Consider the following 26,716-nt stretch of genomic DNA (forward strand, 5'->3'; position numbering starts at 1 on the left):
TATATTTTATGTTACGGATGAAGCTCATAATCTTGGTAGTACATAAATAATGAATATCTTATCTATATAATAAGCTGCAATGTGTGAGAGAGTGTGGGTAGCCTTTGTTGATTATTTATACTTGTGTATGTACTGCCCTTATAGTGAAGCTTTACACTTACAAATGGATGAGAAGAGGGGGAATGCAGAATGGGCATAAATGAGGCTTAGTCAACTATAGTAAATCTAGTTGATATGCCTTTTCTTATTAGCTTTCTGTACTAGTTGAATTTTAAAGGGAAGCTTAATTGGATGACGTATTTGCCAACTTGAATGGAGCTTGTCATTTTGTGCTTTGTCATGAACTCATGATTAGTAAAAGACATACAGTAGTTTATTTAAAGCTACATTTGCACTTTTATAGTTGCTTCATCTTTACTTTTAGTAATAAAATAAACGTGACCTTATCTCTTAAATTTCTACATGGTTTTCACCTAACATGGGACCTTCTTGGATGTTGTGACTTTTTGGCTAACATGATGATGGCTCCAATTGTTATGTTGTGGCCATTTAGATTATAAAAGAGTGGAATTTCACTAGAATGTAAAACAAGTGGATAAGGTGAAATGAGTTTTTTAATTAATTGATTGAGATAAAGAAAAGTGACACAGTTGCCTTCGTGTATCATAAATTAATATTACAACCAAATCAAGGATTCCACTATTTGTAGATAAGGATTCGACTAATTCTTGTAACAAATCCCAACTTGTGTGTGTGGTATGGTACATTGCAGATAACGTCATTCATATTTATTAATGGACATTTTTAAATGGAAGCTCCTTCAGAAGGTTCAAGAGTCCAAAGTTTTTTATTCATTTAAATTTATTTAAAATAATTAAATTGTACTTCAGATTTCTATACTTTTATAAACCACAGTTTTGCTTTAGCGGTGGATAACTCAAATCAGGCATTAGTAAAACAGAGCCCATTTAATTAATGTTGAATTAGTGAAATATATAATATACTTTGGTTGTAGTATCAAAGTTCATATTTAATTATCGACTATTCAAAAAAATTAAAATGAACACTAAATAATATAGTAATTATATGTATAAATCTGTATATTGACAATGTATAAATGTTACACTATCTTATTTCTTTAAAAGTAGAAGTCAATGTTAAATCTTGGTGCCTAGTATTTGGTATGAGAGGGAATTATTGAGTTGTCAATGGCTTATTTGATAAAAGGCTTTTTTTAATGTATTCTAAGACATCTTAAGTTATCCAAAAAAAATTGAATGTAGTGATTCCCCAAAATTTTAGTCATGATCTGCCGTTCTTTCAAATTAAAGGCTCATCCAAGTGACTGGACCTTGAAATAAGTCCAATGAGACCTTAAGGTCTACTTGGTGACCAAGATAAAATATTAAAAAAAATGAATGCATATTTAATTATTATTAAATATTTAATTGTTATTAACTATTTAAAAAAGTAATTCAAACCAATGATAGATGATATAATAATTGTATATAATTTTTTTATATTAACAATATATATATATAACATTCATAATATATATAATAACATAAGAGCATGATATGATATAAGGAGCATAATAATACATACTAGATAATGATAATGTCGATTTGAAGATGACCTAGTAATATTAATGGTACTTTGTTGGTACTATGGTGATGGCAGCAACAATTGTGTGTAGGTATGAAGAGGAATACTACATTTTCATATTCTAGGCATTCCTAACTATGCTCTTCATGTATGAGGAAAATGCATTATGAACCCGATATATTTTAGATCAAATTATCATTTTCCTCTTATACTGGATTAATACCCCTAGGCCAATAATATAACCCTATATTGTCCCGCTTCCCCACTAAATTCTGGAATGCAAAAAGATAGAACAGACTATTTTATCATACACGTTCACTATATGAATGGAAAAAGTTAACCCGAAAGCTAAAATACCAAGTTAAATAAAAAGTTTTGAGAGTCAAGCGTAAATGTGTTAAGCTAGTCACACCTTCACTAACTTGATTATTAAGCTAAACTCCATGACCCAGTCGAATATGATGAAATCATTTGAAGTAACTTAAAGTAAATTTATATACGTCTTTATCTTGATTTCATATGACATATTGAATAAAAGAAAATACGTACTTTGTAGATATACGTTGTGGCTCCAACTAGGCGCAGAGGATCAGAACATAGGACGGATGATTAAAACCAATATTATAACATTGTTTGATGTAAGAGATAACACCAATCAGTCCTCTACTGCAATTTGTTTATATGATAAAGAAAAAAGGGTAACTCACATCAAGATGACGACCACAATTTTCCATCCAAAATATTTATATATTTCACTTTTGTTACCTTGTGTACCTTTTCAACTGCTTTTGCACTTTTTTCCCTTTACCAAACCTCTCATTATCCAAGTCTACGATGGAATCAATTGTCACGGGAATGGCACCATAGAAAAAGTCACAATCATCAACAATGGGGGCATAGTTATGAAAATTTTGATAATGCAGCTTTTTTAACTTGATAAAGAGCAATATTATATCAGTTACATGGACAATTCAATGTTATATGTACATTTACTATCCAACCAATATTTTACACACCTTTCATTATATAGAAAAATGGAAGATAAAAACATTATTTTTAATTTTATTCTCTTTCTTTTATTTTTCTGTAGTAAAAGGTATTTAATATTGATGTGTACTTAATTATATTTGAAATTATACATAAAAGTGTTTTTTTCTTAACCCGCTTTATTGTCCGAGTAAAAAATTCAGGTTTTTATGTACTATTAGTCTATTACTTTGTGGCTTTATGCTGAAAATATTATCCAGGTCATATCATATTCACTCCATCCTTGCCTAGTCACAATCCAAAAGCAAACCTTTAATAAACCAAGGATAAAATAAAGTGTTATTTACATATATTTTACAGCGTCAGTAACCATCACACGAAACTTTAGCTGTAACTACTACTATTATTGTATGTTATATATTGTATATAATGACATGACTGAGTTCCTAAATTGCAATATATACACAAGTGGCATTATATTTAGTGGATAACTCGATTAAATTATTTTTAAAGTTGCAATAACTTTGGTCTAGCAAACATTATTGTTTACTTCCATTTCTACTCTATGGATAAACAATTAAGCACCATAATGATAATCTACCCCAAAAAATTGATACGTTATTAGGTTTTAGCGAACTTTTTTTCTAGCTCGGCAAGTTATCAGCTCTACTTATTCCCAACTTCTAAGAATATGTAAATGTAATTGGAAGTTTTGAAAGCCTTCTGTTATGTTCTAATATGGTAAATATTCTTACATCCCACAAAAACTCGTATGGAAACACATACATCATGTCATATTTAGAGATAAATGTATTTATACTTTTTGATACTATCATTTATGACTAAATTTTAATTAGAATTAAATTCTTAATATGTTGATGAAGTTTTATTAATTTTCTGCACGTACATATGTCTCAACACAAATTTTTCTCTCATTCAAATCATATTTCTAGTTGTCGTAACTTAGTTGGACGTTGTTTTATTGAAAGACGTGTCATTTTAAAATATATGCTGTTTTTAAAAATTGATTGCATATAATGATATTTGAATTTAGTTACTTGAACACTAATTTTGTTGAAGGTAATATTTATATATCATTAGTACAAAATCTATACATATTTAATATATTATTTATTATTCATTTGTATTAATTTTAAAAATAAATGATTGATGATACAGTAACATTGTGTTAGTTAGGAACTTGTATGACTTCATTCAGAAATAAATTTTTTAGCAAGAAGAATGTTATGGATAAATGGAGATGTAGCTTAGATGCATTTGGAAACTATTTTTTGAGATCTCCTTATCTCATTCAAATGGACCAAAGTCTCTCGCCTCTAGGTATCTCTCTAAAAATGTGTTGGATTAACTGTGTGTCTTCAAAAATTTCTTGTTTGGTTTGTAAATTCATTAGACAAAGACTTCCATCAAAGGTAAAGTTATTCAAAAGATAAGTTATTCATAGAGTTGGTGATGTCAAGTGTGCCATTTGCGAGAATCATGATGAATCTCTTGACCACCTTTTTCTCTTCTTTAATTTTTTTGCTTCTGGGTAGAAAGGCTTTTATTCCTGACTTCAAGTTACTTATGTGGTACCAACTTCATTATTAGATTTGTTGCATATTCATGACAAAATGTATACTAATGCCAGCTTGTCAAATTTGTGGAGAATGCTTTGATGTATTATTGTTTGGTCTTTGTGGATTATGAGAAGTGATCTAATCTTTCATAGACGACGGTTGGTTTTGTGCATATTATAAATTTGATCCAAACTAGAACTTGAACTTGAACTTGGACTTGGTTTTTGATAAAAAGAACCCCAAATTCGTTTGTTTTTGCAAATTTGTATAATGATCCAAAAACTTGTATTTTTTTCACTTATGAAAAGATCAAATGTTGATCTTTCTTTTGTACTGGGTTAGCCAGTGTCCTAATTTTACTGCAATTTGCTTATAAAAATATATAAAACACATACACTATCGATAGATATATTTATTTTTCAATTTTATTTCATACCCCATCCTGTTCACTTAATTATTTCTATTTATTTTTATCTTATTTTTTTTATATATATACATTTTATAAAATACATGGAAAAAATACTACACATTAGATTGGTATGGTGTTGATTTAACATTTTCCATATAAGGTTTTATTAGTAAACTAGGATGCACAATTTATATATATATATAATTTTAGAGAATATTATTTATATTGGTGTATTTTACAGTATGATTTTTCTTGTATTATAATATTCAATTCAAGGTAAATAAATGATTATTATGTTAATGATAGTTACTTAGAATTATATGATTTTTTTTATAAAAATTAAAAAATGTAAAGGCAAAATAGAAAATTGAAAATTAGTCCACTGTTTTGCCTATATATAACTACTATGGTGGTGTGCTGACCCATATTTTTATTTAATAATGTCAAATATTCAAGTTTTATATATTTTATTATGGAGAATTAGACTATTTTTTTTGTATTGTGTATACTTTATGTTGTATTTTTTATTTAATGCACTTTATATTATAATTTTTGTTTTATTATAATGTTTAACTTAAGGTGAGATAGTTGATTAATACGTTGGTAATAGTTACATATGATTATATGGTTTTTTTTATAGAAATATAAAAGTATTAAAGGCAAAATTATAATATTCAATTTAAGGTGAGATGGATGACTATTATGTTAATGATAGTTACTTAAGATTATATAGTTTTTATAGAAATTAAAAGATACGAAGGGAAAAATTGAAAATTGGAAATTAGTCCATAATAGTAGTTATATTGTTTAGCCTCTACATGTAACTAGTGTGGTGATCTGCTGACTAATATTCTTACTTTATGATGTCCAATATTCAAGTTTTATATATTTTATTTTGGAGAATTAAACTATCTTACTTTACGTTGTATTTTTTATTTGATGTACTTTATATTATAATTTTTTGTTTTATTATAATGTTTAACTTAAAGTGAGAGTTTGTTAATTGGCGGGTGGTGATTACATATGATTATATAATTTTTTTGTTGAAATATAAAAGCATTATGGAAATATAGGAAAGTAAAATTATACTATGGTGGTAGTTATATCATATTTTGCTTTTATATGGTAGGAGTGATAATAGATAAATTTTGTCACTAATATTATATTTACATTTGCGGTCATAATGTGCCCTGATAGTTAAGGTAAAAAGATTTAAGGAATAAAGTGAAGGAGATTGTGAGTTCGATTATAAGGTGGTTTGATGGTTATGGAGAAGAAGTAGAGTGGAGAAGGTTGAAAATTCGAGTTTCACCAACAACAAATACTAACATACCAACTTACTGATAAAAAAATATATATTATATTTATATTATTTAATTTGAAATATATAGTAAAACATATGATACTATTAATTTTATACTTAAAATTTTATAACTTAGTTACATGCATATTATATCATGTAAATTTAATTATATTCTTTTGGTGGAATTTATATTTTTTCTTTTCTAATATAGAATTAATCGTGATCCAACTAAGCCACTAGCCAGTGAGAAAATCAAAAGAATGAAGATTGGGGGAATATAGTCAACCCAGATTCGCATTTCATTTGGGAAGGTACTTGTTGAACTGTTTGAAGTTAATAATACCGACGTTGTGGAGAACATGCCCTAAACACGATAGAATATGCTAACCTGAAACCGCTTTCTAAACACAGTGGGCCCCATCAACCCTTCAACGTCATCAAGTGTTCATGCTAATTTATAAATTGGAGCACTCACCCTCATAACCACATTGCACCTACATTAATATAGATTGAGATAAAGAGAAAGAAAATAATTGATCAATCATGGTCATGGAAAATGAAGAGGTTAGTTTTGCTGATACGGTTTTTGGGTTTTGGGAGGATTTCCAGGTTCAATCTGAAAACTCATCTAACTCCAGCTATGATGAACAAGAGAACTATGATGATGAGGAAGAGACTTTTTGCACTAAGGAAAAGAACAAGGCATTTTGGGAAGAACAAGACCAGCTTCTCCAGGTACAATTTCATATACTTATAAGTTATAACCATGTAATAATTTGAATTTGATCCTACTTAATGAACATAATGAAAAATATAACTAAACTTTTTTTTCTTCATTTTGTATAGGCAACTTTGTGTAGGACTAGTTCAATTGAAACAAAAGTTAGGCATGCTACAAAAGAGGCTCTAAAAGAATTGAATGCATCGGAGAGACGCTGCATTTGCGGGCAACTAGAGGTGGCTAAGGTTAAGAGCTGCTGTCGATATTGCTTGGAGAGAGATATACGTGATCGACTATTGAGCCTTGGGTTCAATTGTTACATTTGCAAATCTAAATGGAACAATTCACCAGGAATCCCATCAGGTATAAATATTATTAGAGATTATTTTCGAAATGCATAGCCGCATATTCACTCACTATTGATTTATTAATCATTATTAACTCTTAAACAAAAGTAATATAAATCAATAGTGAAGTATATATTAACATATACTGATAGTGTAAAATTGTCGATGCAAAGATTTTAAATTTTTTTCTCCCTCCTTTCTCACTTGTTTCAGGTGAGCATACTTATTTGGAAGTGATAGACAAATCAAACACTAAAAGAGGGGAAGTAAAAGTGGTAATTGAATTGAGCTTTCGAGCTGAATTTGAGATGGCTCGAGCTAATGAAGAATACAACCAATTAGTCATGAAATTACCGGAAGTATTTATTGGAAAAGAAGAGAGGTTAAGAGTGTTGGTTAAGATTTTGTGCTCAGCTGCTAAAAAATGCATGAAGGAGAAGAATATACACTTAGCACCATGGAGGAAACAAAAGTACATGCTAGCTAAGTGGCTTGGTACTTATGATAGGTCCACATTGGAAATACTCCCAAGGGTATACACTAATAGGCCACAAAAACCAAAAGCTTCAATGCTCACATTCGATTTATTAGAAAACATTCCCGGATTGCACTGTACTACTGCAGTTGAGGTCGTGTGAAAGAATTATATGATCTATAATTATTCTTGCTTAGTTTTCATGTCATGATAATATTGGACTAGGTTAAGTTATTGGGAGAATTAGTAGGTTAATTAGATTAGTAAAGTTTTTGCTGAAAGTATGTATGATGATTTTGATAATATAATTGAGGTGGAGGTGGATACCGTAAATTCTTGGCACTGGTCCGTTTGGTACACTAGATATTCTCATGTTGGGATTGTCATAAAGAATCATGCTATTTGTCCAATAAATCCCGAGACTTTACTAACAATTTTGATTTAATGAGTATTAACATGCGTTATGCATTAAATCAAAATAGGAATGAATAAGAGAGGAACAAGTAGAGCATTACGGACCCATTACCAGAAAATTCAGAAACCAAATAAACCATACACATGAAAACCGAATAGTACTGGCTGATTTAATCAAAAAAAACTATAGTATGTATAACAATAATTATATTGGTCAAAATTGGTTACAACTATTTGTACCAACCATTTTAATTTAAATTATATCGATCATATCAATTGATTTCATTTAAATTACACCATGAAACATATAAAATGTTGTAAAATATAAAATACACAACTAATATATTTGTTTATACTTCTAAAATATTAGTATATTACAAAGCCACATATTATATTTCATCAAATTCTGTAAATAAAAATATTTATCATATTCTTTAAATTTTTAACATTAATATTAATATAATATATGTGTATAACTTTTAATATTATGTTGTTTAATTTATAAACCATATCAGTTGAATTGTTATATTATCATGTCAGTACCTGATATTTTTTTAATATTACCAAGGTATACCCTCATCCATATGTAAGTAATTAATCACTTTCGGATGGATGATTGTCATTCATGACAACTGTCGCTCACATGAATTGAATATTTAACCAATGTCTTGTTGGTATACCTGAAAAGTTTGATGACAAGTAAATATTAGTAACTCTCAAATTAATATATCATGAGATAACAACAAAATTTAACATATGATGAAAAGGACCACATAAATAAAAGTCGGACTAATGAAACTGGGTTTTTTGAAGCCCAAAATAGACAAAAAAGGCCGAACCGAAAGCGAAGGCTAGAAATAGATAGGATTTTATCATCACGACCGCATAAAACATGGAGCTAGAGTTCGGCTTTAAAAGCGTCATCGCAACCAGGAATCTTGTACTTATATACTTGCGTACTTCTACAGTTTGATTTTTCCTCTCTCATTGTTCCATTCCTTCATATGTTTTTTTTCCAAAGGTGCTTTTATTTCGCGTTTTTTAAAACAATTCTAGTTTATTTGTATAATAAACTGAGAGGAATGCGAATATGAGGAAGCAAATACAGAAAAAGATGAGTGATCATCGAATATAATATTTGATATGATCAAAATTTGTATCGCTACGTTCTTTCTGATTGTCACTCTCATGTACCATTTCCAATCTCTCTTTTTTTACTCCATGCTGCTGCAAAAGGGTATAACTTTCAGATAATTTTGTAGCAAAATACTCAGAGTTATCATGGTCATTGCACCTCCTGATTTGGAGGTCATGGTACCTGAGCTTTCATATTGTATCACTGAGTATCTGCAATAGAATTAAAACTGATAAAAAAACCATTATTTTGATTGCGTATTCAGTGCAACTCAACCGAAAATTTAACGAGGCAGGGACGTAGACGGTGCAATTTTATTGATTTGGATAATATGTTGAATAAACACAACTTATTCAGAAAATTAGAACAAGGACATTATCTGATTCCATCTCAGCAACCCGGGGATATACAAAATTCTTATTTTCGCATCAACTAAAATGACACATAATTCTTATTTCCCCATTGCTATTTTTCTTGGTGGGAGCCGGTGTTTTAGGTTTTCTTTTTTAACGGGTATTTCAGTTTGTATAAATATTTTATGGTTGGTTCGATGTTATGAATTTATAAACAACATGTTCTTTCAAATTTTTGCACTTTTAGGAAAGTGTATTTTTCTAATTTTAGCCAAATATGTGAAAGATTACGCAAACATTGAACATTGTTTTCTCATATATTCCAAAAGAAAGACAACAAAGTTCAAACCACTGAAATGAAACCGAACTATAACCATTATTCTGATGAGAAACCTTTACTGAAGTTTCACAATAAGTTACTTGTTGATAATAACAAACAAACTAAACAAACCAAGCACCAAAGCAGAGATACATCATAACCAGCCCAACTCCAAAACCCACACCAACCCTCTTCACTGACGCCGAATTAGCCTTCGACGGCGCATGTGCTGCCGGAACCAAACTGGATCGTTCAACTTCCCTAGGCATCAAGTCGCTTGCCGGTGGTGGCGCCACCTTGTGGCGCACAGCCATAACGAGCACAATGAGCTTCTCACCATTCTTGCAATTTTCAACATTGCCACTTATGAAGAAATAGGGACCTGAGTTGCTTAACTTGAAAGTTGAATCTCCATCGTCCATTCTTTGCATAGGGTTGTTCACGTTGCACGAATCATAGTCATCCCTCTTCACTACCAGAACCGAATCAGACCCTTTGTTGTACTTGAAATCTGCATGCAATTCAAAATAAAGTTCTAAGAGGATAAACACTTCAAGAAGAAATCAACTTAGTTTTCTATGTATGCTTACTTATATTTAATTATTTATTTTCCCTTCCTGAGACTGAAGTTAATAAGCAATTTTTTTTTATTTTGTTATTATAATAGAAGGGGTGAAAATGTATTAAAATGAGAATGCTAACTCCAACCTTTAGGTTATGGTGAAATAGCATGTTCCTCTTCTTTTTTAAGAAAAACTATTTGTGGTTATTCTAGATCAAAATTTTCATGACAAATTCTTTTATTGATTTTGAATAAAGTCATCATACAATTTTATTAGGATAAAGATGTTTCATAAACTATTGGTTCAAGGCTTCGAATTAAAATGAATATAAATTTGATAGTAAGAAACATTAATTGGACTTACGGACGGTGTCATTAACTTGAAACCTAAGTTTTGCAGCCCAGTGATTGTAGTCTTCAGAAGGTTTGAGAATCCATCCTTCTTTACCCCCAACATGAAACTTCTTTGCTTCTGTTTCAGATGAGGGTGATGAGATAAGAAGCAAACTGCATACCATCAAAAGGAAAAGGTTGACAAAGCTCTCAGAAACTATACCAGCCCTTATCATTGTTGAATACTCTTAAGTGATTGAGAGAGAGTTACTAGAGAGGTGGATGTATGATAAGAAAGGGTGAGGGATAAGCTAATTTATAATGGAAAATGAGAGTAACTGATGTAGGACAAAGCATGAAAATTGGTTGAAAGGTTAAAATCTTTGCTGGCAGTGAGTTGCATTGTATCATGAAACTAGGTGGGGCTTTTGTTTGGTTTTGAGCAGTGTTTCGGTTATACATGGCGACATGCAAGAGACTCAACAGTGATTTATTTACATGCTTGGGTTAATTCATGATTTTATTTTGATGCATGTACCCAAAAAATGTAGATGTAATAAAAGTTGTGATTAAGAGTTAATTAAAAAGTTTTCAATCAGGGGGGAATTCTTACTTAGTCACAAATTCCAACACTCAAATTTGAGAAAGTATTGCATAATCATTTCATAGCAGTGCTACTCACAGACTAATCTAACTCAAATTAGTTTAATTTGAACCAATTTTAAGAATGTAATAGAATAATGTTTTGTTAACCATTTGAGAAGAGATTCTAAGAAAATCTGTATTTTATGTATGATGTTTGCGAAAACTTATAGAAAGTTACTTGGGTTTATAATAGTTTATGACTCACTATTCTTAGTTGATTATACAACACTTCCACATAAATCAGGTATTGTCACTTATTATTCTCCTCATTTAACTAATATCATTTTGTTTGCATATAAATGAATTTGATTTCGCTTTAATTTTCAACTTACTACTCTGGAAAATAAGTAGAAAATTCAAATATGATCAACCTTTAGTGGAAAATTTATTAAAACATAAATGCACACGTAAAAATTAATGGAAAATTTTATTTTGTTTAATTAAATAAAAATATTTAAATTATTTATTTGGTTCATGTTTCTTTTGCCTCAAAATGCTGCACATTTCAATTTACGAGATATGTCCGTTCGAGAAAAAAACAAATTTTATTATTGGCAAAACCGTCATCTGATCACATCTAAAACGTTAAGCAAGACGACAAATTTTGACAACTCTAAGTTATACGTTTCTTATATACATAATAAAGTGCCGATTTCTTTCATTTCAAAATAGTATTTTACATTTCTCGATTTAATTTCACACAAGAAACAATCAAGTTTTTTCTTTGGATAAATTTTCATTTTCCCTTAAAGATAGGTAAATCTATTTTTACACGGTATTAAATTTGTTTAAGAAAACATAAATTGATGAAAGACCATCTACTTTCCTAGTCTCACTAAGTCTTATCTTGAGAGTCAAGCCTCTTGGGCTCATATTGATGTTAAGGACAAATTTGATAAGAGATAAGGTAAGAATATAAACCTCTTAAGCTCTTGTCTTATCTAATATTTGCTACACAAATACATAACCCATCAAAATGACAAAAATATTATATAAATAAAATGCAAATGATAAAATAACCTTTAAATCAAAATTACATGTGCTAGTGGGCTGGGGGGCTTGGATTGAACCTTGTCATGCAAACTGTGTTCTAGTATCAGAGTCTGAAACCAGGTTCTGTACTCAGCCTGTGAGGGCTGCTACAAGTAAACCAGAATTTGAAGATCTTGGTATGATTCATATTTCCTTGTTTTCTTTTATCATAAAATACATTGTATCATGAAGATAGATAGTTGATGAAATGACTACACTTTTCTCTTTCATTCTAATATACATATATATATATATATATATATATATATATATATATATTCCTTGCTTTATGGCATTTGAAGATTGAATTGAAGGAGTAAAGCTTCTGATACTTATATATTGTCTATTATTTTTAAAACTTGAGAAATTACAAAGTGAATTTTCCATTAGGTCAACGTATGTTTTGTACCTTTAGGCATTGCATGTTTATAGCATAAGTAATTAAGCATGCCAAGCACCACTTTAGTGTACCAAAGAAAGAGAGCATATTTGTAACTAAAAAACAGAAAGTTGCTTGGACTGATGAAAGGAAGAGAACCCAATATAGACCACTTGCTCAATCTATGGGCATGGGAAAGGTTGCATTAGCAAATAGTTACTATCAGCAACTCCATTTGAAAGAGAAAAAGTGCTTCAAGACTACAAGAAAAGAAGATTATTAATGGTTGAAGAATGTTTCTAAAGATGAATCACAAATTTAGGCCTTCCATACTTGCAATACAAAAAATTAAAGATTTTAACATCTTGTGAAATTGAATAAATATTGTAATCATTCAAGATGCATATTTTTTGGAGTATCCCATAGCTTTTCCCAATATAAAATAGTTGGTGTTTTCCCAATATAAGACACTTGTGACAAATCTGACTGATTCCAAAACATATAAAATTATCAATTATATCAGCTACAATAATCCTATGTAAAGCATACAAATCCGTTTAATCTTAATCCTTGCCTTAAAACTGTAGAAATCCCATCCTCATTTCTTCATCTTTTTCCTTCTACAAAGGAAGGACAAAGAGTTTACTCCTGTAATGATTTTTTATCCAAATTTTACTTGTTCTGCTTTTAATTCGAACAAGCACAAGACACAACCATCATTAGATTGCAAAACATGCTTCTAAGTTACAACAAACTTCTCTTATTATTGTAACTATTTCCTCTGCATTCTGAATCTTGAGACTGGTTTTTTAGGTTGAGAATCAGATACCTGCAAAGGTCACTCACAATCATGATTATCATAGATTTTAGTAACTGAAAAAATTGCCAAGCATCATAGTTGAAACACCATGTATATATATCAGCCTTATTTATTGAGGAAACCATGTATGAATTAATAAATCAACCTGTGACGAAGTTGAACTTTGTTCCCTTGGAGTTGTTTTTATATTCTCAGCATGCTCTACGATGGAGCCTGTAAAAGCCTGCAGAAAATGTTTATTCAAGAAAATTATCATCTGCCACACATTTTTGTTGCCGGGCATTATGAGAGTAAATATTGTAGTGCAAACACACCTTGCGACTATCAAATGATGTTTGTGAAGTCTGGTGTTGAACCTGTACAGGAATACATAGAAATGCAAGTTCCATTTGGTTTCAAAGCCAAGCCAAGCAAATGAAATCAGAGAAGTATTTATTTTTTTAGTTTTCTATTTGACTTCAAAACAGTACAGAAAATAACAGCACGAACATATATTATGATGGAAATTTCACATCAAGATCTACATACTTCACTTTTTGAAGCAGTAGTTGCTTTAACTATCTTCTCTTCGGGGTGTACAAGCTTCTCACCCTGATCGATGAATCTCACTTTTTTGGGAACTTTTTCCTTCTCTAATAGTTCGGACATAACAGAAGAATTAGTTTCAGAATAGATGAAAACACATGGATAACCATTATAAGATACACAAAATGTGCACACAAACAGCAAATGATGAAACTTATTTGAAGACTAACCTTGGACCTTAGATTGCACTGCAAGGCTTGCAAACTGCATTTTAAAAAATAAAATGCAAAACCATGCTTCATCAGTGAATATTACAGGACGTACAAAACAACATCAGAGATGAACTAAGAAAATAGGAAGTAACTATCTTACATTCAACTGATCGGCTATGTCTTCTTGATGACTTTGCTTTTTTGGAATCTCAGTTGCCACACATTTACTCTTAGTCTGGTCCAGAAGCATACCTTGACGAAAGTCCTATTTGCACATCCACAGAAAGTGGATAATGAGCTATCACAGTCCAATGTGAGCATTGGCTCTAAACCAGAATTCAACAAATTCAGCAATATATTACTTGTGAACTTTGGAGATTGTTATCAGTAGGTCTCTGATATGAAATATCATCAGTATCAGATGTAGTTTCCTCGTTTTGATCACTGTGATTGCCACTTTCTGCAGCAAGCTCTTCTTGTTTCTCAAGTTCATCCAATCTGGACATAATTTGAGCATATTGCTGATCGTCATCTGTAGTTTTCCCAAAATTAGGAGCAGGTTGCTTCAATGGTCCTGAAAAAGAATATTAGCTTATCATTCATGCATAATTTCAATATTTCTAAGTTCTAACAAATTTAGAAGTATGGTAACTGGTCGGGTGCATTGTTTGACACTAGCATTCATAAAATGGTAAATAAAAGAGTCATACTGATAAACATTTATCTTGGTTCAAATTCAACTCCAAACATTAAGCAACAAAGAGAGACATAAAAAGAATACTAAAAACTACAAAGTGAGCAAGTTAATGAAAACTGTCAAGGGAAAGAAAAATATTATATGTTCTTCCACTTAGAAGTAAAGCTTAAACTATACGGAAACCATCAAGGACAAAAGGTTACATGTATCCATACACTTACAAATGGCTGTCTGTATATCCAAATGTATTTTGAATACTTAGGATTTGTTATTGTTGAACCAGTCCACACATTTTGCTGGGTTATTCAGGATGGCTTATCGCTTAGCCCATTAATTTGAACTATAAAAATTACTTGAATAATCATACCGTTCGAAGACATAAGTACTATTAAAAATCAGATAGGTTGCAAAAGAGATGAACAAAAAATATGTTATAGGTTAGCAATGCAATTTGTCATATATTGTAAAACAGAAATTAGTGTTCAAAATAAGAGATCAAGAATTTTCATATCTACCATGTAGTTTCAAGGAAATCATTTCCATGCATATCGAGATAAATAATTATACATGTTAATAACAACAAATCATGGTAGAATGTCGAAAGTCAAAGTCAAGCAGAATTAAGACTTGGTTAAATAGAGGATGACGACCACTGCTATATTTGGATAATCTAAGATAAATTTGAAGCTAGCAGAGAAAGGACTGAGAACTTTATTTAGACTTCTGAGTGAGCATGGACTACATCCAATACAATCTTAAACATTGGAAAGCAACAGAAAGCATGACCATGCCTGATTTAGATTCTTGTTCGCAGTCTTCCTCCACATAATCTTCCCTTATCTCCACAAGACCTTCCTGTGCCGAATTAAACCACCACAATGGTTAATCATTTAAGTGTTGATGAAAACATGCAAATGCCAAGCAAATATATGAAACAAGCCATGATAAAATGGAGTATATAAAGCTAAGGTTAGTTCAGGTTCAGCAAACACACCATTGTAAAACCAAGAAGCAATACACATTACAGCATGACTTTGAATTTTGCATGAAAAGACATCGAAGAACCATTACAGCCAACAACCCTTCAAAGGAAAGAAACAATGCATCCACAGATTCTTGACAGAACAGATGTGTTTGTCAAAAATAAAACATGGCACAGAGTAGACTCAAACTTTTTTGAAACATATGAAGCACAGTCGCTTCAATATAATCATTGCATCCATGTTATATTAGATACTTTTGCATACTCCTGGTGTATTCTACAATTTTATATTTGAATTTTCCTACGGTGGAGATGAAAAATACTATAATAATTAGACAATTGTAAGCACTTTATTATGTTCACAATGACTTATGCTAAACAGTAAAGCATTATTCCTTTTTTTTTAATTTAACATTTGTGCTTATGTTAATTATATCCTATTTTGCACTTGTGGTTCCTAGATTGAAAGCAATAGTGGTAAGAGAATAAGTAAAAGTTAAAAACCCACCAAAGCTTCAGAAGCAGTGGCATTGAAAAAGGAAGCCTCAGCTTGAAGGTCCTTAATGATGGCCTCAATAGAATCAACCCGTGAATCCAATGACTTCCCTCTTCGTGTCAAAATCTCAACCGTCTGTTTAGAAGTCCTCTCTGCATAATACCCTTCACCTAATAAAACCTAAACCATAAAAAAACACTCTTTGTCACATTGAAAACCGAAATTTCCACAACTCAAAAAATAACAAAAGGGAACACTGAATTGAATACCAGGAACTCGTTAGTGTGAACCAAACGACCAGGGAAGAACGCCGCTTTCCCAAACGGAACCTGAAAAAACCCATTTTCCAAGTTCGAATCTTTTTTAAAAATGTATACTCTCAGAGTGAAAATGAAAAAGAATAAAAGAAAATATTTGATTATTTAAAATTGACCATGATGTCGTGAGAGAGTTGTTCGGGGAGCTTGTGAACTTGGTTGACGAGGTTATTGTTATCTGCGACAAAACCTCGTAACGAATCGAGCTCACTTTGCTTATCGGCGATGGTGTCTTGGACGCGCTTCACTGCCTTCTGTGCCTCCTCTGCGGGGAATACAGATGATAGTGACGTCACCGTCCCTTTCCTTGTATCTTCCATTTTTACTTCTACACAAAGCTGGTTCTTTTTCTTCTGCGCTTTCCTTACTATGCTAATGCTACTCGAACACGCGCACACACTCGCCTCTGCGGTTTTAAATTGCCGGTGATTTGGATCCGGTTACCCGAGACGCTATAAACGGTGTTTTGGGTTGTAGATTCGGAGGCCCAGATTAAAAGTCCACGTTCCTGTATTTAAATATCATTTTATTGAAATATTAAGTATTACTCACAAAACATTAGTTACACGTCTCGAAATATATTAATTCTTTACATAAAAATAGGGAAATACACTTAATAATATCACAAAAACTATATGTCTTGGCTAAATGAGGATTACTTGGATGGTATCTACATGTCTTGAAAGATTAAGGAATACAAAAAGGATTCTGTGATGCCCTAAAAAAATACAAAGATGATTGAAAAATTAAGGAATTAAAAATATTTAAAAAATTATAAAATTAATTAAAATTGAAAAGAAATTAGTGATGTGCTTGAATGGATTAATGAGATTGTCATTTTCTCTATCCACTATTCAAACTAGGATAAAAGGGACAAACTTTATAGAATTACCATTGAAAGAATACCTTATTAAGTTCGACTTTAATATGACAGCAGATACATAAAATGTATAAATAAGTATATTTATGCATCATATTATAATGTACCCAAAAACCGGGGAGATTAAGAAATATTGTTTTAGTGTATTGTTCTATTTCTTCTTTAAGCCACATGCAGCTCACATTTCTAGCCAATGTAGCATGTTTGCCAGTGAACATTCAGGTAAGGAAAACATGTGCAGGGAGACATACTAAAATGTACATCTTGAGGTCCAATTATGCAGCGTCCATAGACATTGTCCATATTACCAATGTTATGTTTGATAATCTAATCTCTTAATATTTGTGACAAATTTTCAAAACTCAATTTTCCCCCCAATATTTGTCCTTTTTAGAAAAAAAAACAAAGAAAGAGTCCCTCACATCTCATCCACTCTCAATGGTAAGATATGTCATGTGTATATCAAATAGAATCAATATCCAAATCATAACTACCTTGCATGTTTAATGGATAATATTGTTTCAAATTAAGCTAATCAATCTCCAAATGTTAACCAAATTGAATTTAAATAGACAATACATTTGTATTTTCATTTTATCATTATTTAAACACAACGAATCCTTGTTTGATATAAGTTTCATAATCAATCCATTTTAGAATTTAATTAAATCAAATAATCATAATATATATGCTGATGAATGCACAATAATCAGTATATTTTAAAATAAATATAATTAAGTAAGATATTTATAAAAAAGGTATTAGTCATACTGAAGATTGATCATAAAGCATTAAAAACAAAATTTAATCTAAAAAACCAGTTACACTTTGCAAGTGTATTAGTAATATCCAACTTAAAATCTTAAAAGTTTAACTAAATCACTATAAAAATTATTAACTTCCATTGCAATAATGTTTCATCCATTCAAAAAAGTTTATTATGTACTTGAGAGTTCATACACCAATCCTCATTAAATTAGACCATGAAATATCCTATGATGTCTATTGGCTAGACATAAAAAAAAGGGTTAAGATATACATCATAAGCATAAGATATACTATTTTAATTTAATTAGAAAAAATGTATTACATTTAAAAACAGCAAAAAAAATTACGATAAAAAAATTAATGCTAAAAACTAGCGATATACCGGTATAAATTAAGTTACAAATTCTTATGAAAGCAACATAACATTTACAAATCAATTATCACTTAGAAAGGATTAGTAAAATAATTTATTAAAAGATGTGATTATTTTATTCCAAAGCGAATTATCTGGTGAAGTGTTTTTACCCGAATTCCAATAAAACACCACGTAGCTTGTGAACTTTGTTTTGATTGGTACGTGGAAAACACCCCCTTCCACATGGCGCGTGAATAATATTCTATTTTTCATAACATGACGAGAGCCAGCAACGACTTATGATGAGTCATGACTCCATTCACCAAAACCCACACCACAACGAACCTCGTCAACCACTGTTCCACCTTAACCCACAATTATCGAATATAAAAAATTCAATCTTTAATTCTTTTTAGTTTTTAATTCAAACAAAGTTTGCTGCATTTGGTGCATGACTCTTGCTGGTGAAGGGAAATTTTGAAGTCGTTGGGCTTTCACTTTCTGATTAACATCTACAATTCACGAACTCGTCGTTGTGACTTCTTTTGAAGCAACCCTTTTCTTTTCTTAACAGATTTCTTATGTTGGGTTTTAGTTACAATCAAGAAGTGGATGTGACAATTGGGTCGTTGAATTGTAGCTGAGTGGTTTTGTTTACGAGAAATGGTGTGTTTGGGGTTTGATATGGTTCAAAGGTTGGTTTAGTTACAATCAAGAAGTGGATGTGACAATTGGGTCGTTGAATTGTAGCTGAGTGGTTTTGTTTTTATTTTTACGAGAAATGGTGTGTTTGGGGTTTGATATGGTTCAAAGGTTGGAACTTTGCTTGGTCAAGTGGAGGATTACATTTGGGTGGTGTGTGTTTCTGTTGTTTCTTAGTCCAGTGGTGGGTTTGAGACCCTTAAGGGACAGAACTGGCAAATGGGGCGATGAGGTTTGTTTATCAACTTGTAGTCATTTTCACTGATTTTTGTTTTATTGAATATGGTAATTGACTAGTTGTTGATGTAAATTGAGAATTGGAACAAGTTTTGTGGGCTTTAGTATCGAACTATCAATCATTTTTTGCTTTCATTTTGATTAATTAAGCTGTGAGGATTATTACTGGCTTTTACCCCCCACCCACCCCAGAGTGCTGACAATTGCGGGAGAATATGAATGGCAAATCCGCAATTGCAGTTGCGGAAAGCTGGAGAGTATCAAAATGGCAATTTCGAAGCCTCAAACTCAATTGCGGTTGCAAACCGCAATTTGGTTTTAATATTCGGTTAGACAATTTGCACATGTATTTGCACATCAATTTGGTTTTAAAAATTGTGGTTTGGGCAAAGGGCTTAAAGACATTTGCACATGTATTTTGCTTCCAGTTTTTGTAGTTGCCCCCATATTTGCCGAACTTGCATTTAGAAATAGCTAAAGCACAGTATATCAAATTAGATCATTCACAGTTAAGTTTATTGTAATGGACTATGTAATTTTGCTGTATTGTTTGGTTGCAATACCTTTGGCATTCCCCCGAGGACTTTCACTTTATCATAAGACATTAACCTTTGGTGTTACTGTTATGTAACTTGCCTACAAACTATGGCTTATGATTAAACATTAAAGTTCACTTTTCATTGATGAATTGATTTTGTAATGCTTGTGACAAAATGCGACTGAAGGAGAATTGATTGATTTGCATGTGTTGACATTGCTTCTTTCAGTGGCTTTTTTCAAGAAGAGACGAAAGTGACATAGGTCCATTTTCCCAATGGAACATAACCGGAACTTACAGAGGTTGGTATTCTTTGCTTTTAGTTGGCTACCAGAATACAATGGCAGGGGGGCATTCAGGTGTAATGTAGGACACTTGCTCCCATGGTTTGACTAAAGTAGGGCATTTGGACTATTCATGTAATAGTAAAAGAGTTATTTTCAAATAAACTTTGTCCACTAAATACTAATTTATTATGTAATGAGTTTCTAAGTTTGTCAAAATCTGATCTCAAATGCAGGGACTTGGAAATTGCTAGATATCACAAATGGCTCTTCCAAATACCCAGACATTAGAAAAACAAATGGGAATTCTGTAATTGAGTTGGCTAGCACACCCACAAAGATAACTGGTGTCCATTATGTGCATGTGAGATTTCAAAATATCAACCGATTTAGCAGCTTCTTAAAGTTGGCAAAATTTAGATGAAACTTTTCCTCTCTCCCGAAGAATTATGCTAAATATCTCATTTCATAATTTTTTTTGGTCGCGACATATATATTACTACACTTCAGTTTATTTAAAGATTTGTTTTTAACTTGTGAATTTAATGTGCACTACTAGTACAATCCCAGAGACCCAGACCAATAATAAGGCTTAGTTCTACCTTAACAAGACACCTGGCTAATGAAAACCCTAATTCTGTAACACTTAGTATAAAATGGAATGCATTATAGTTGGATGTTTTCTTGTACATCATCAATAACTCAAATTTATTTTTTGGACCTTACCCAGTGTAAACGAATGCTTTTATACCATGATTTAAACCATGTCTCTAGCTAGATCAGATGATAATTATACAACTAATAATTTATTCCTCTTTTTCATGCTGTTTTGTCAGGGGATAGTTATATTCCATGATGTGTTTGACAAAGAATACAATGTTGGTGGTGCCCAAATCAGAATAGAAGGTGTATATATATGGCCTTTTAGACAGCTTCGAATGATAACCAACAGGTAACACCAATATGCTATGCAGCCAAGCTGCTCAAGTTTATATGGTACCTTATTGCATTCAGATCCTTACTATTCAAAATTGAGACTGACGAAATCTGATTTATACATGACATTCTACAGGTTGATATATGATAGATAATAGATTTCCCTTCTCTCCCTTAAGAAGTGGTGTTTATTAGCTAGTAGGGGGTTGGTATTTAAGAATGAAACAGATGCACTGGTAAACCCATGTGCATGTGGCAAATACAATGAAATAACTACATCATTATAAAGTTGCTAATACCGCATTCAGAACTTATTAATCACTCATACTCGAGAACATTGGATTAGTATAAAACTCGCTGTGATTGACTGATAATAAAACAAAGTGCAACACATTAAATTAATTAAGAATGCTTGTTTACGTTAAGTGACCTAGTAAATTATGGAGGGGAAATCATCACTAGTGCTAAAGACTTGACACATAACGCTATCTAGGTATCAGCAGTTCTGAAATTAATTTCCGCACAATTCGTAATACTGTCTTGTTGTTTTGTTTTCTAATGCAGTAGATTATGGAATAGTTCAGATTTTAAATGTCACTTATGTTCAATGAGACCTTACTTTTCTTAGGATACAGAGCTGGGCATACTTTGGCTGACAAGTTGTCTGGTTAGAGGAGCCTAGTTGAGTCAGTTCTAAAATTAGTTAGTCAACCGAGTTAGTTAAATAGATGAAATTATATAGGAAGGTCTCATTAATTCAACGTGTTACAGTTTGTGTGTAAGGGAAAGCCCTTGGTGGTGATTACTCTCTTTTGCTGTTCAGTTCAATCTTAATCAATAAAAACATTTTTCTGTGAAGTTCTCTCAAGTTATCATGATTGTTTAAATATACTTTTTTAAATGTCCTAATTGGATTGTATGTGAACAATTTTTTTATTATCTGGTTTGTTTGTTGCGTGTATTTTATTGGATTCTGAAATTTTATATACAATTGAAACAGCTATAGTAAGGCCTGTATTATCTAAATTTGCTGAAGTTTTTTTGCTTTCTCCTTTTGCAGTGGAAAAGGAGGGTTGGATCAGGATGATGATTTTCTATTATCTAATCCATATCATCTGGTATCTCATCTTTCTAGATACATCATTAATTGTTCACAATCATTTATGGTATTGATTCTATAGTATACAATAATCTTTAGCAACACATCTGATTTTGATGATCAATAGAAATGTTTATTATTCTGTAGAATTGATATTTAAATTTCCTTGAATCCTAAAATTTCACCATGGATGCTGCTATGCAAATTGTAAGACAGCTATATTCTCATAGTATCTTAGTTTCTACAGCTAGGTTCTAGACCTACTACATGTTTCCATCTGAGAGTGTTAGCTAGAAGGTCCTCATTATGGATATGTGAAAATAAATATGATCTGTTATTTTTGGAGTAAACTGAGAATTCAAAGTACTTGTTGCATTATGTGTCTTTCTGTATGCAGCTTGGAGTTTTCTCATCTCAAGTATTCCAAGAATCTTCACGAGATAAGACGTGGAGAAGAAAATCTTGTAATTTATACACTTCTCAGTTTTCTAGTATATTTTGAAGAGATTTTTTCCTTTTTCTTTTGTTGGTTCATGTTCTACTATTGACTTTCTTTTTCCTTTTGCCATTACTGTAGCTCTACTGCATGACTTGGAGAAACATTGTAATGTTGAAATTGCTGCAAAGGTTTCACGTTTGCCATCATCAAAACACGGTACTTGAGTTCTCCCAGCGTATGAATACTTTCTATTGCTTCTTGCTTATCCTTCCCACTTGAATTCTTTCTAATAAATAACTTATTTTGTTAAGAAATGAAATTTGAATGAACAGGTTGCAGTGGTAACAGGAAGGCTCTAATCACATTTAATATTAAAATTGCTGATTATTTATAAACATTCATATTATTGAAAAATAGTTTACTAGGAATTATTGCTTTTTAGTGTATTCTTGTGTTTGATTAAAATTTATATTTTTATGCTATAATTTACTAATTTGTTATATAACTTCATATAGAAGGGGCGCGTGATTCTTTTCACCTAGAAGGGTTAGTGGAGAGTCCATTGGTGGATGATGATGGATATTGCTTCTCTCCTTTGCAGTTCAATGCATCATCCATTAATGTTGAAGCTTACTATAATAAAGCAGTGAACTACACATTGATGGTTACTTTTGTATCCTTCAATCATTAAAATTCTTTCAGCTTTATGACTGTTGCTATCCATTACTTTGTGAGCTCCTTAGTGTGCATATACCAGCTCTCTTTCTTGCAAGTTCTTCTATTGATTCGGCAGATGGAGCACAGCAACACTCAATCTGTAAGAATTCACTTCGGAGCTTTATATGAAATTTCACATTATAGATTCAATGAATTGAACTGATATAAATGTTCAATATTGGAATGAAGTACGAGACAATATTTATTTCATTATATGTAAATATAGAATTGATAATAATTCATATATACCTCTTCAGGGGGCTGCTAAGGTTTCAATAGTGATGGTTGGCCAACAAGCTATTCTGGATGCTTATCTCTGTCTTTTACATCTCACTGCAGGAATACTGGTCGGTAAGTTTTCCAAATAAATAATAGAAATTTTCATCTAATCACTCCGCTTTCCTTGTGACCGGGTGGTTATGAGTTCAAATCCTGGAAGCAGCCTCTTAGATTACGTAAATGTCTGATGAGTTATTGTTGTTACTCCCCGCCTTGCAGAATTGTTATCATTGAACAATACGATTTTGCAAGGCAGGAAGTAACAACAAATTACTCATCAGACAATCACTTGAGCGGGTGATTATTTTCCGTTGTAGACTGTCTAATGAGTAATTGTTACTTCTTGCCTTGCAGAATCGTTGTTTAATGCCTTTGCAACTGCTGCATTTTTCAAGTTTGTGGTTTTTTCAATATTTGAGATGAGATATCTTCTTGCCATCTGGAGGGCAACTAGGCCTTTGAGTAACGGGGAAGGTTGGGAGACAATGAGGCGTGAGCTATCAGTTTTATACAGCCGTTTCTGTAAGTGTACTCATTTTGAATTGAAATTTCCGTCTGCAATCTGATTTCTTCACTGTGGTTTGCCATGGATTGATTGACTACATCGGATCCATGTTCACATTATGTTATTTCCTTAACAATTTAACTGTGCCTGTAATAGTCACTATATTTATGAGCTGCCAGCTTTGGGTTGAACACTAAATTGTTTTTTTAAAGAATAAAAGCCTATGTTGCTTGCTTGAAAGTATTAATGCGAGAAATATAAATATAAATAAAATAAATGCCTGGTTAATTGTCTTTACTTGAATAGCTCTTTAAATACTGTTTTGTTATCTATGAATTTCGTATATCCTTGAGTATATTTTTTGCTTTTAAAATAAGCATAATGGAATGGAAAATATCTGACAGTAAAGTACTTATCTATTTTCATTTGGGCTAGCCGACCTTTGTACCTTAGATTCTTAGAGTATCTTCTATGCCACTCCAATTGTTCAAGCATGGCAGATAACTTCAGTAATATTTTTCCAGCTGTTTCAATTGGTACAAACTGCAGAGATTTCCTTGTATGAAGAAGTGAAGTGTGGCTGAGATTTAATTGTTTAACTTATCTTGCAGATGGGGTCCTATTAGGAGGCATTCTGCTCATGTATGAGTTCCATTATTATTTAAGACCCATTCTTCTTCTCGCATACTCCTTTTGGATACCTCAGATAATCACCAATGTTGTTCGTGATTCACGCAAACCATTGCACCCTCATTATATCATAGGCATGACTGTTACTCGGCTAGCAGTCCCATTATATATTTTTGGTTGTCCTAACAACTTCATGCGAATAGAATCAGACCAGAAGTGGTGTGTTTATTTGGCTATACTTATTGGACTTCAAGCTGTGATTCTTCTACTTCAGCACTACCTTGGCTCCCGTTGGTTCATTCCTCATCAGGTTGATACCTTGTAACCACTTATATTCAGTTGACCTCATCCAATTATTTTAAAATTGAAGTTGATTTTTGCTGATTACCTTTTAGTTTAAGTGACGTTCCTTGAATCATTTGCTCCATGGTACAGTTACTTTTTTTGTTTGTTACGAGCACAACGATCTGGCAAGGATGGGATACAAACACTTTGTTTTGGATTTGTGCCCCCTTCGTTTTGTTAACTAAGCATGGATCATGATGCAACTGCATCTTACCTTTTTCCTTTTTGCTTCTTGCTTCTCCTTCAGTCTAACTATATCTTTCCTGATTTGCAGATTCTACCTGAGAAATACAGCTATTGTAGGAGGTTTGCTCAAGATACAAGTCATGCTGCAGATTGTGTTATTTGCATGGCAGCCATTGATCTTAGTCAGCGGTCTAATGATTGCATGGTATGCGGACATAAACCTTTGCCTACTCAAATTAATATTAGCAATCTGGATTAGTCTAATGCACAAACATACACAGGTGACACCTTGTGATCATTTCTTCCACTCTGGCTGTTTACAAAGATGGATGGATATAAAGATGGAGTGCCCAACTTGTCGGCGCCCGCTTCCACCGGCCTGAAGAGATTTCCCCTGTGTTCATACCAATAGAATCAGCTGACCTTGTCCAATTTGATAATTTTGGTAATATATGTAGTGGCATCCAACATGTACATTATAGTTTTAATATATTCAAAACGGGTTTTGCTGCTTTAGGTTGCATTTCACAAAATCTGACTTTTTCTTGTGTTTTGCAGGTGGGATAGAATCCATATTCACTACAATTCTTCTCATGATAGTATAACGAGGCATTGGTTTGTAGTCGATCATGTTAGCGATATTTTTTTATTCAAAATTTTACTGGCTATGCATCAATAACCAATGATGTTCATTATAGATTCAGTAACAATCATTTGATTTCCATTCCATCCTGTCTGCATCTGTTTATTTTGCAGACTATGTATGTTAAAGCATTACCTCTACTCCATTGATCTCTAGATTCATTTTCTCCCATTTGTATAAACCAAATAATTGAGCAACATGAAGGGCAATAACATTATGGACTCGTTTTCACACAAAAAAGTTCTAGCTATCTAGTATATTCTTATTATTAATATATTCTGTAAAGGTTTGTTTGACTTTAGAAAACATTTACTGTCATAATTGTGTCCTCACTTTGCATTTCATTATTTTCCAGAAATTTGTGTGGGAATCGGTGAATCTAATAAATAGTTGATTTTACTATTTACTAATCATTGGATAAAGATGAATAATCACCATTTTCTCATGTATAATGAAAGAAAATCACAGTTCAGTTTTGGTCTCCAGAAGGCTTCACTCTTCGAACCTAGTATCACCAGACTGAGA

The 26,716-nt window shown here is 31.9% G+C and overlaps 4 protein-coding genes across 4 annotated transcripts; 2 read left to right on the forward strand and 2 right to left on the reverse strand.

Annotated features, from left to right (window-relative positions):
• On the forward strand, window positions 6,327-7,793 carry LOC109353016. The gene is made up of 3 exons (XM_019595207.1): window positions 6,327-6,619; window positions 6,731-6,968; window positions 7,166-7,793. Exons 1-3 carry the CDS (start codon window positions 6,428-6,430, stop codon window positions 7,588-7,590), a joined length of 855 nt encoding a protein of 284 aa, XP_019450752.1. The 5' UTR covers window positions 6,327-6,427; the 3' UTR covers window positions 7,591-7,793.
• LOC109352771 (early nodulin-like protein 2) lies at window positions 9,682-10,862 on the reverse strand. The gene is made up of 2 exons (XM_019594967.1): window positions 10,575-10,862; window positions 9,682-10,159 (listed from the first exon to the last, which is right to left on the reverse strand). Exons 1-2 carry the CDS (start codon window positions 10,777-10,779, stop codon window positions 9,771-9,773), a joined length of 594 nt encoding a protein of 197 aa, XP_019450512.1. The 5' UTR covers window positions 10,780-10,862; the 3' UTR covers window positions 9,682-9,770.
• Window positions 13,071-17,042, reverse strand: LOC109352158 (RNA polymerase II subunit 5-mediating protein homolog). The gene is made up of 11 exons (XM_019594012.1): window positions 16,765-17,042; window positions 16,601-16,660; window positions 16,344-16,511; window positions 15,645-15,708; window positions 14,519-14,730; window positions 14,317-14,421; window positions 14,175-14,208; window positions 13,948-14,051; window positions 13,734-13,775; window positions 13,565-13,642; window positions 13,071-13,428 (listed from the first exon to the last, which is right to left on the reverse strand). The coding sequence occupies exons 1-11, from the start codon at window positions 16,966-16,968 to the stop codon at window positions 13,372-13,374; spliced, it is 1,128 nt and encodes a 375-aa protein (XP_019449557.1). The 5' UTR covers window positions 16,969-17,042; the 3' UTR covers window positions 13,071-13,371.
• LOC109351838 (transmembrane E3 ubiquitin-protein ligase 1-like) lies at window positions 18,962-26,438 on the forward strand. The gene is made up of 16 exons (XM_019593486.1): window positions 18,962-19,346; window positions 19,465-19,585; window positions 20,358-20,430; window positions 20,649-20,776; window positions 21,249-21,364; window positions 22,409-22,466; window positions 22,845-22,911; window positions 23,025-23,102; window positions 23,402-23,559; window positions 23,644-23,703; window positions 23,861-23,954; window positions 24,237-24,404; window positions 24,999-25,327; window positions 25,637-25,753; window positions 25,830-25,995; window positions 26,108-26,438. Exons 1-15 carry the CDS (start codon window positions 19,315-19,317, stop codon window positions 25,929-25,931), a joined length of 1,701 nt encoding a protein of 566 aa, XP_019449031.1. The 5' UTR covers window positions 18,962-19,314; the 3' UTR covers window positions 25,932-25,995; window positions 26,108-26,438.

Source organism: Lupinus angustifolius, chromosome LG07, assembly GCF_001865875.1.
Source record: "Lupinus angustifolius cultivar Tanjil chromosome LG07, LupAngTanjil_v1.0, whole genome shotgun sequence".
In the NCBI taxonomy this organism is placed as follows: Eukaryota; Viridiplantae; Streptophyta; class Magnoliopsida; order Fabales; family Fabaceae; genus Lupinus; species Lupinus angustifolius.

Bases quoted from the DNA above. Each gene is read 5' to 3' on its own strand.
- LOC109353016 (XM_019595207.1), top strand. From the start codon at position 6,428: ATGGTCATGGAAAATGAAGAGGTTAGTTTTGCTGATACGGTTTTTGGG. The intron at 6,620-6,730 runs GTACAATTTCAT...CATTTTGTATAG, and splicing joins AACAAGACCAGCTTCTCCAG to GCAACTTTGTGTAGGACTAG. The intron at 6,969-7,165 runs GTATAAATATTA...CACTTGTTTCAG, and splicing joins TTCACCAGGAATCCCATCAG to GTGAGCATACTTATTTGGAA.
- LOC109352771 (XM_019594967.1), bottom strand. From the start codon at position 10,779: ATGATAAGGGCTGGTATAGTTTCTGAGAGCTTTGTCAACCTTTTCCTT. The intron at 10,160-10,574 runs GTAAGTCCAATT...AATTGCATGCAG, and splicing joins TCAAGTTAATGACACCGTCC to ATTTCAAGTACAACAAAGGG.
- LOC109352158 (XM_019594012.1), bottom strand. From the start codon at position 16,968: ATGGAAGATACAAGGAAAGGGACGGTGACGTCACTATCATCTGTATTC. The intron at 15,709-16,343 runs GTGGGTTTTTAA...AATTCGGCACAG, and splicing joins CCACTGCTTCTGAAGCTTTG to GAAGGTCTTGTGGAGATAAG. The intron at 13,643-13,733 runs GTGTGTTTGCAC...CATTTTCTGCAG, and splicing joins CATCATTTGATAGTCGCAAG to GCTTTTACAGGCTCCATCGT.
- LOC109351838 (XM_019593486.1), top strand. From the start codon at position 19,315: ATGGTGTGTTTGGGGTTTGATATGGTTCAAAG. The intron at 22,467-22,844 runs GTATCTCATCTT...TTCTGTATGCAG, and splicing joins TATCTAATCCATATCATCTG to CTTGGAGTTTTCTCATCTCA. The intron at 23,560-23,643 runs GTATCCTTCAAT...TGCATATACCAG, and splicing joins ACACATTGATGGTTACTTTT to CTCTCTTTCTTGCAAGTTCT.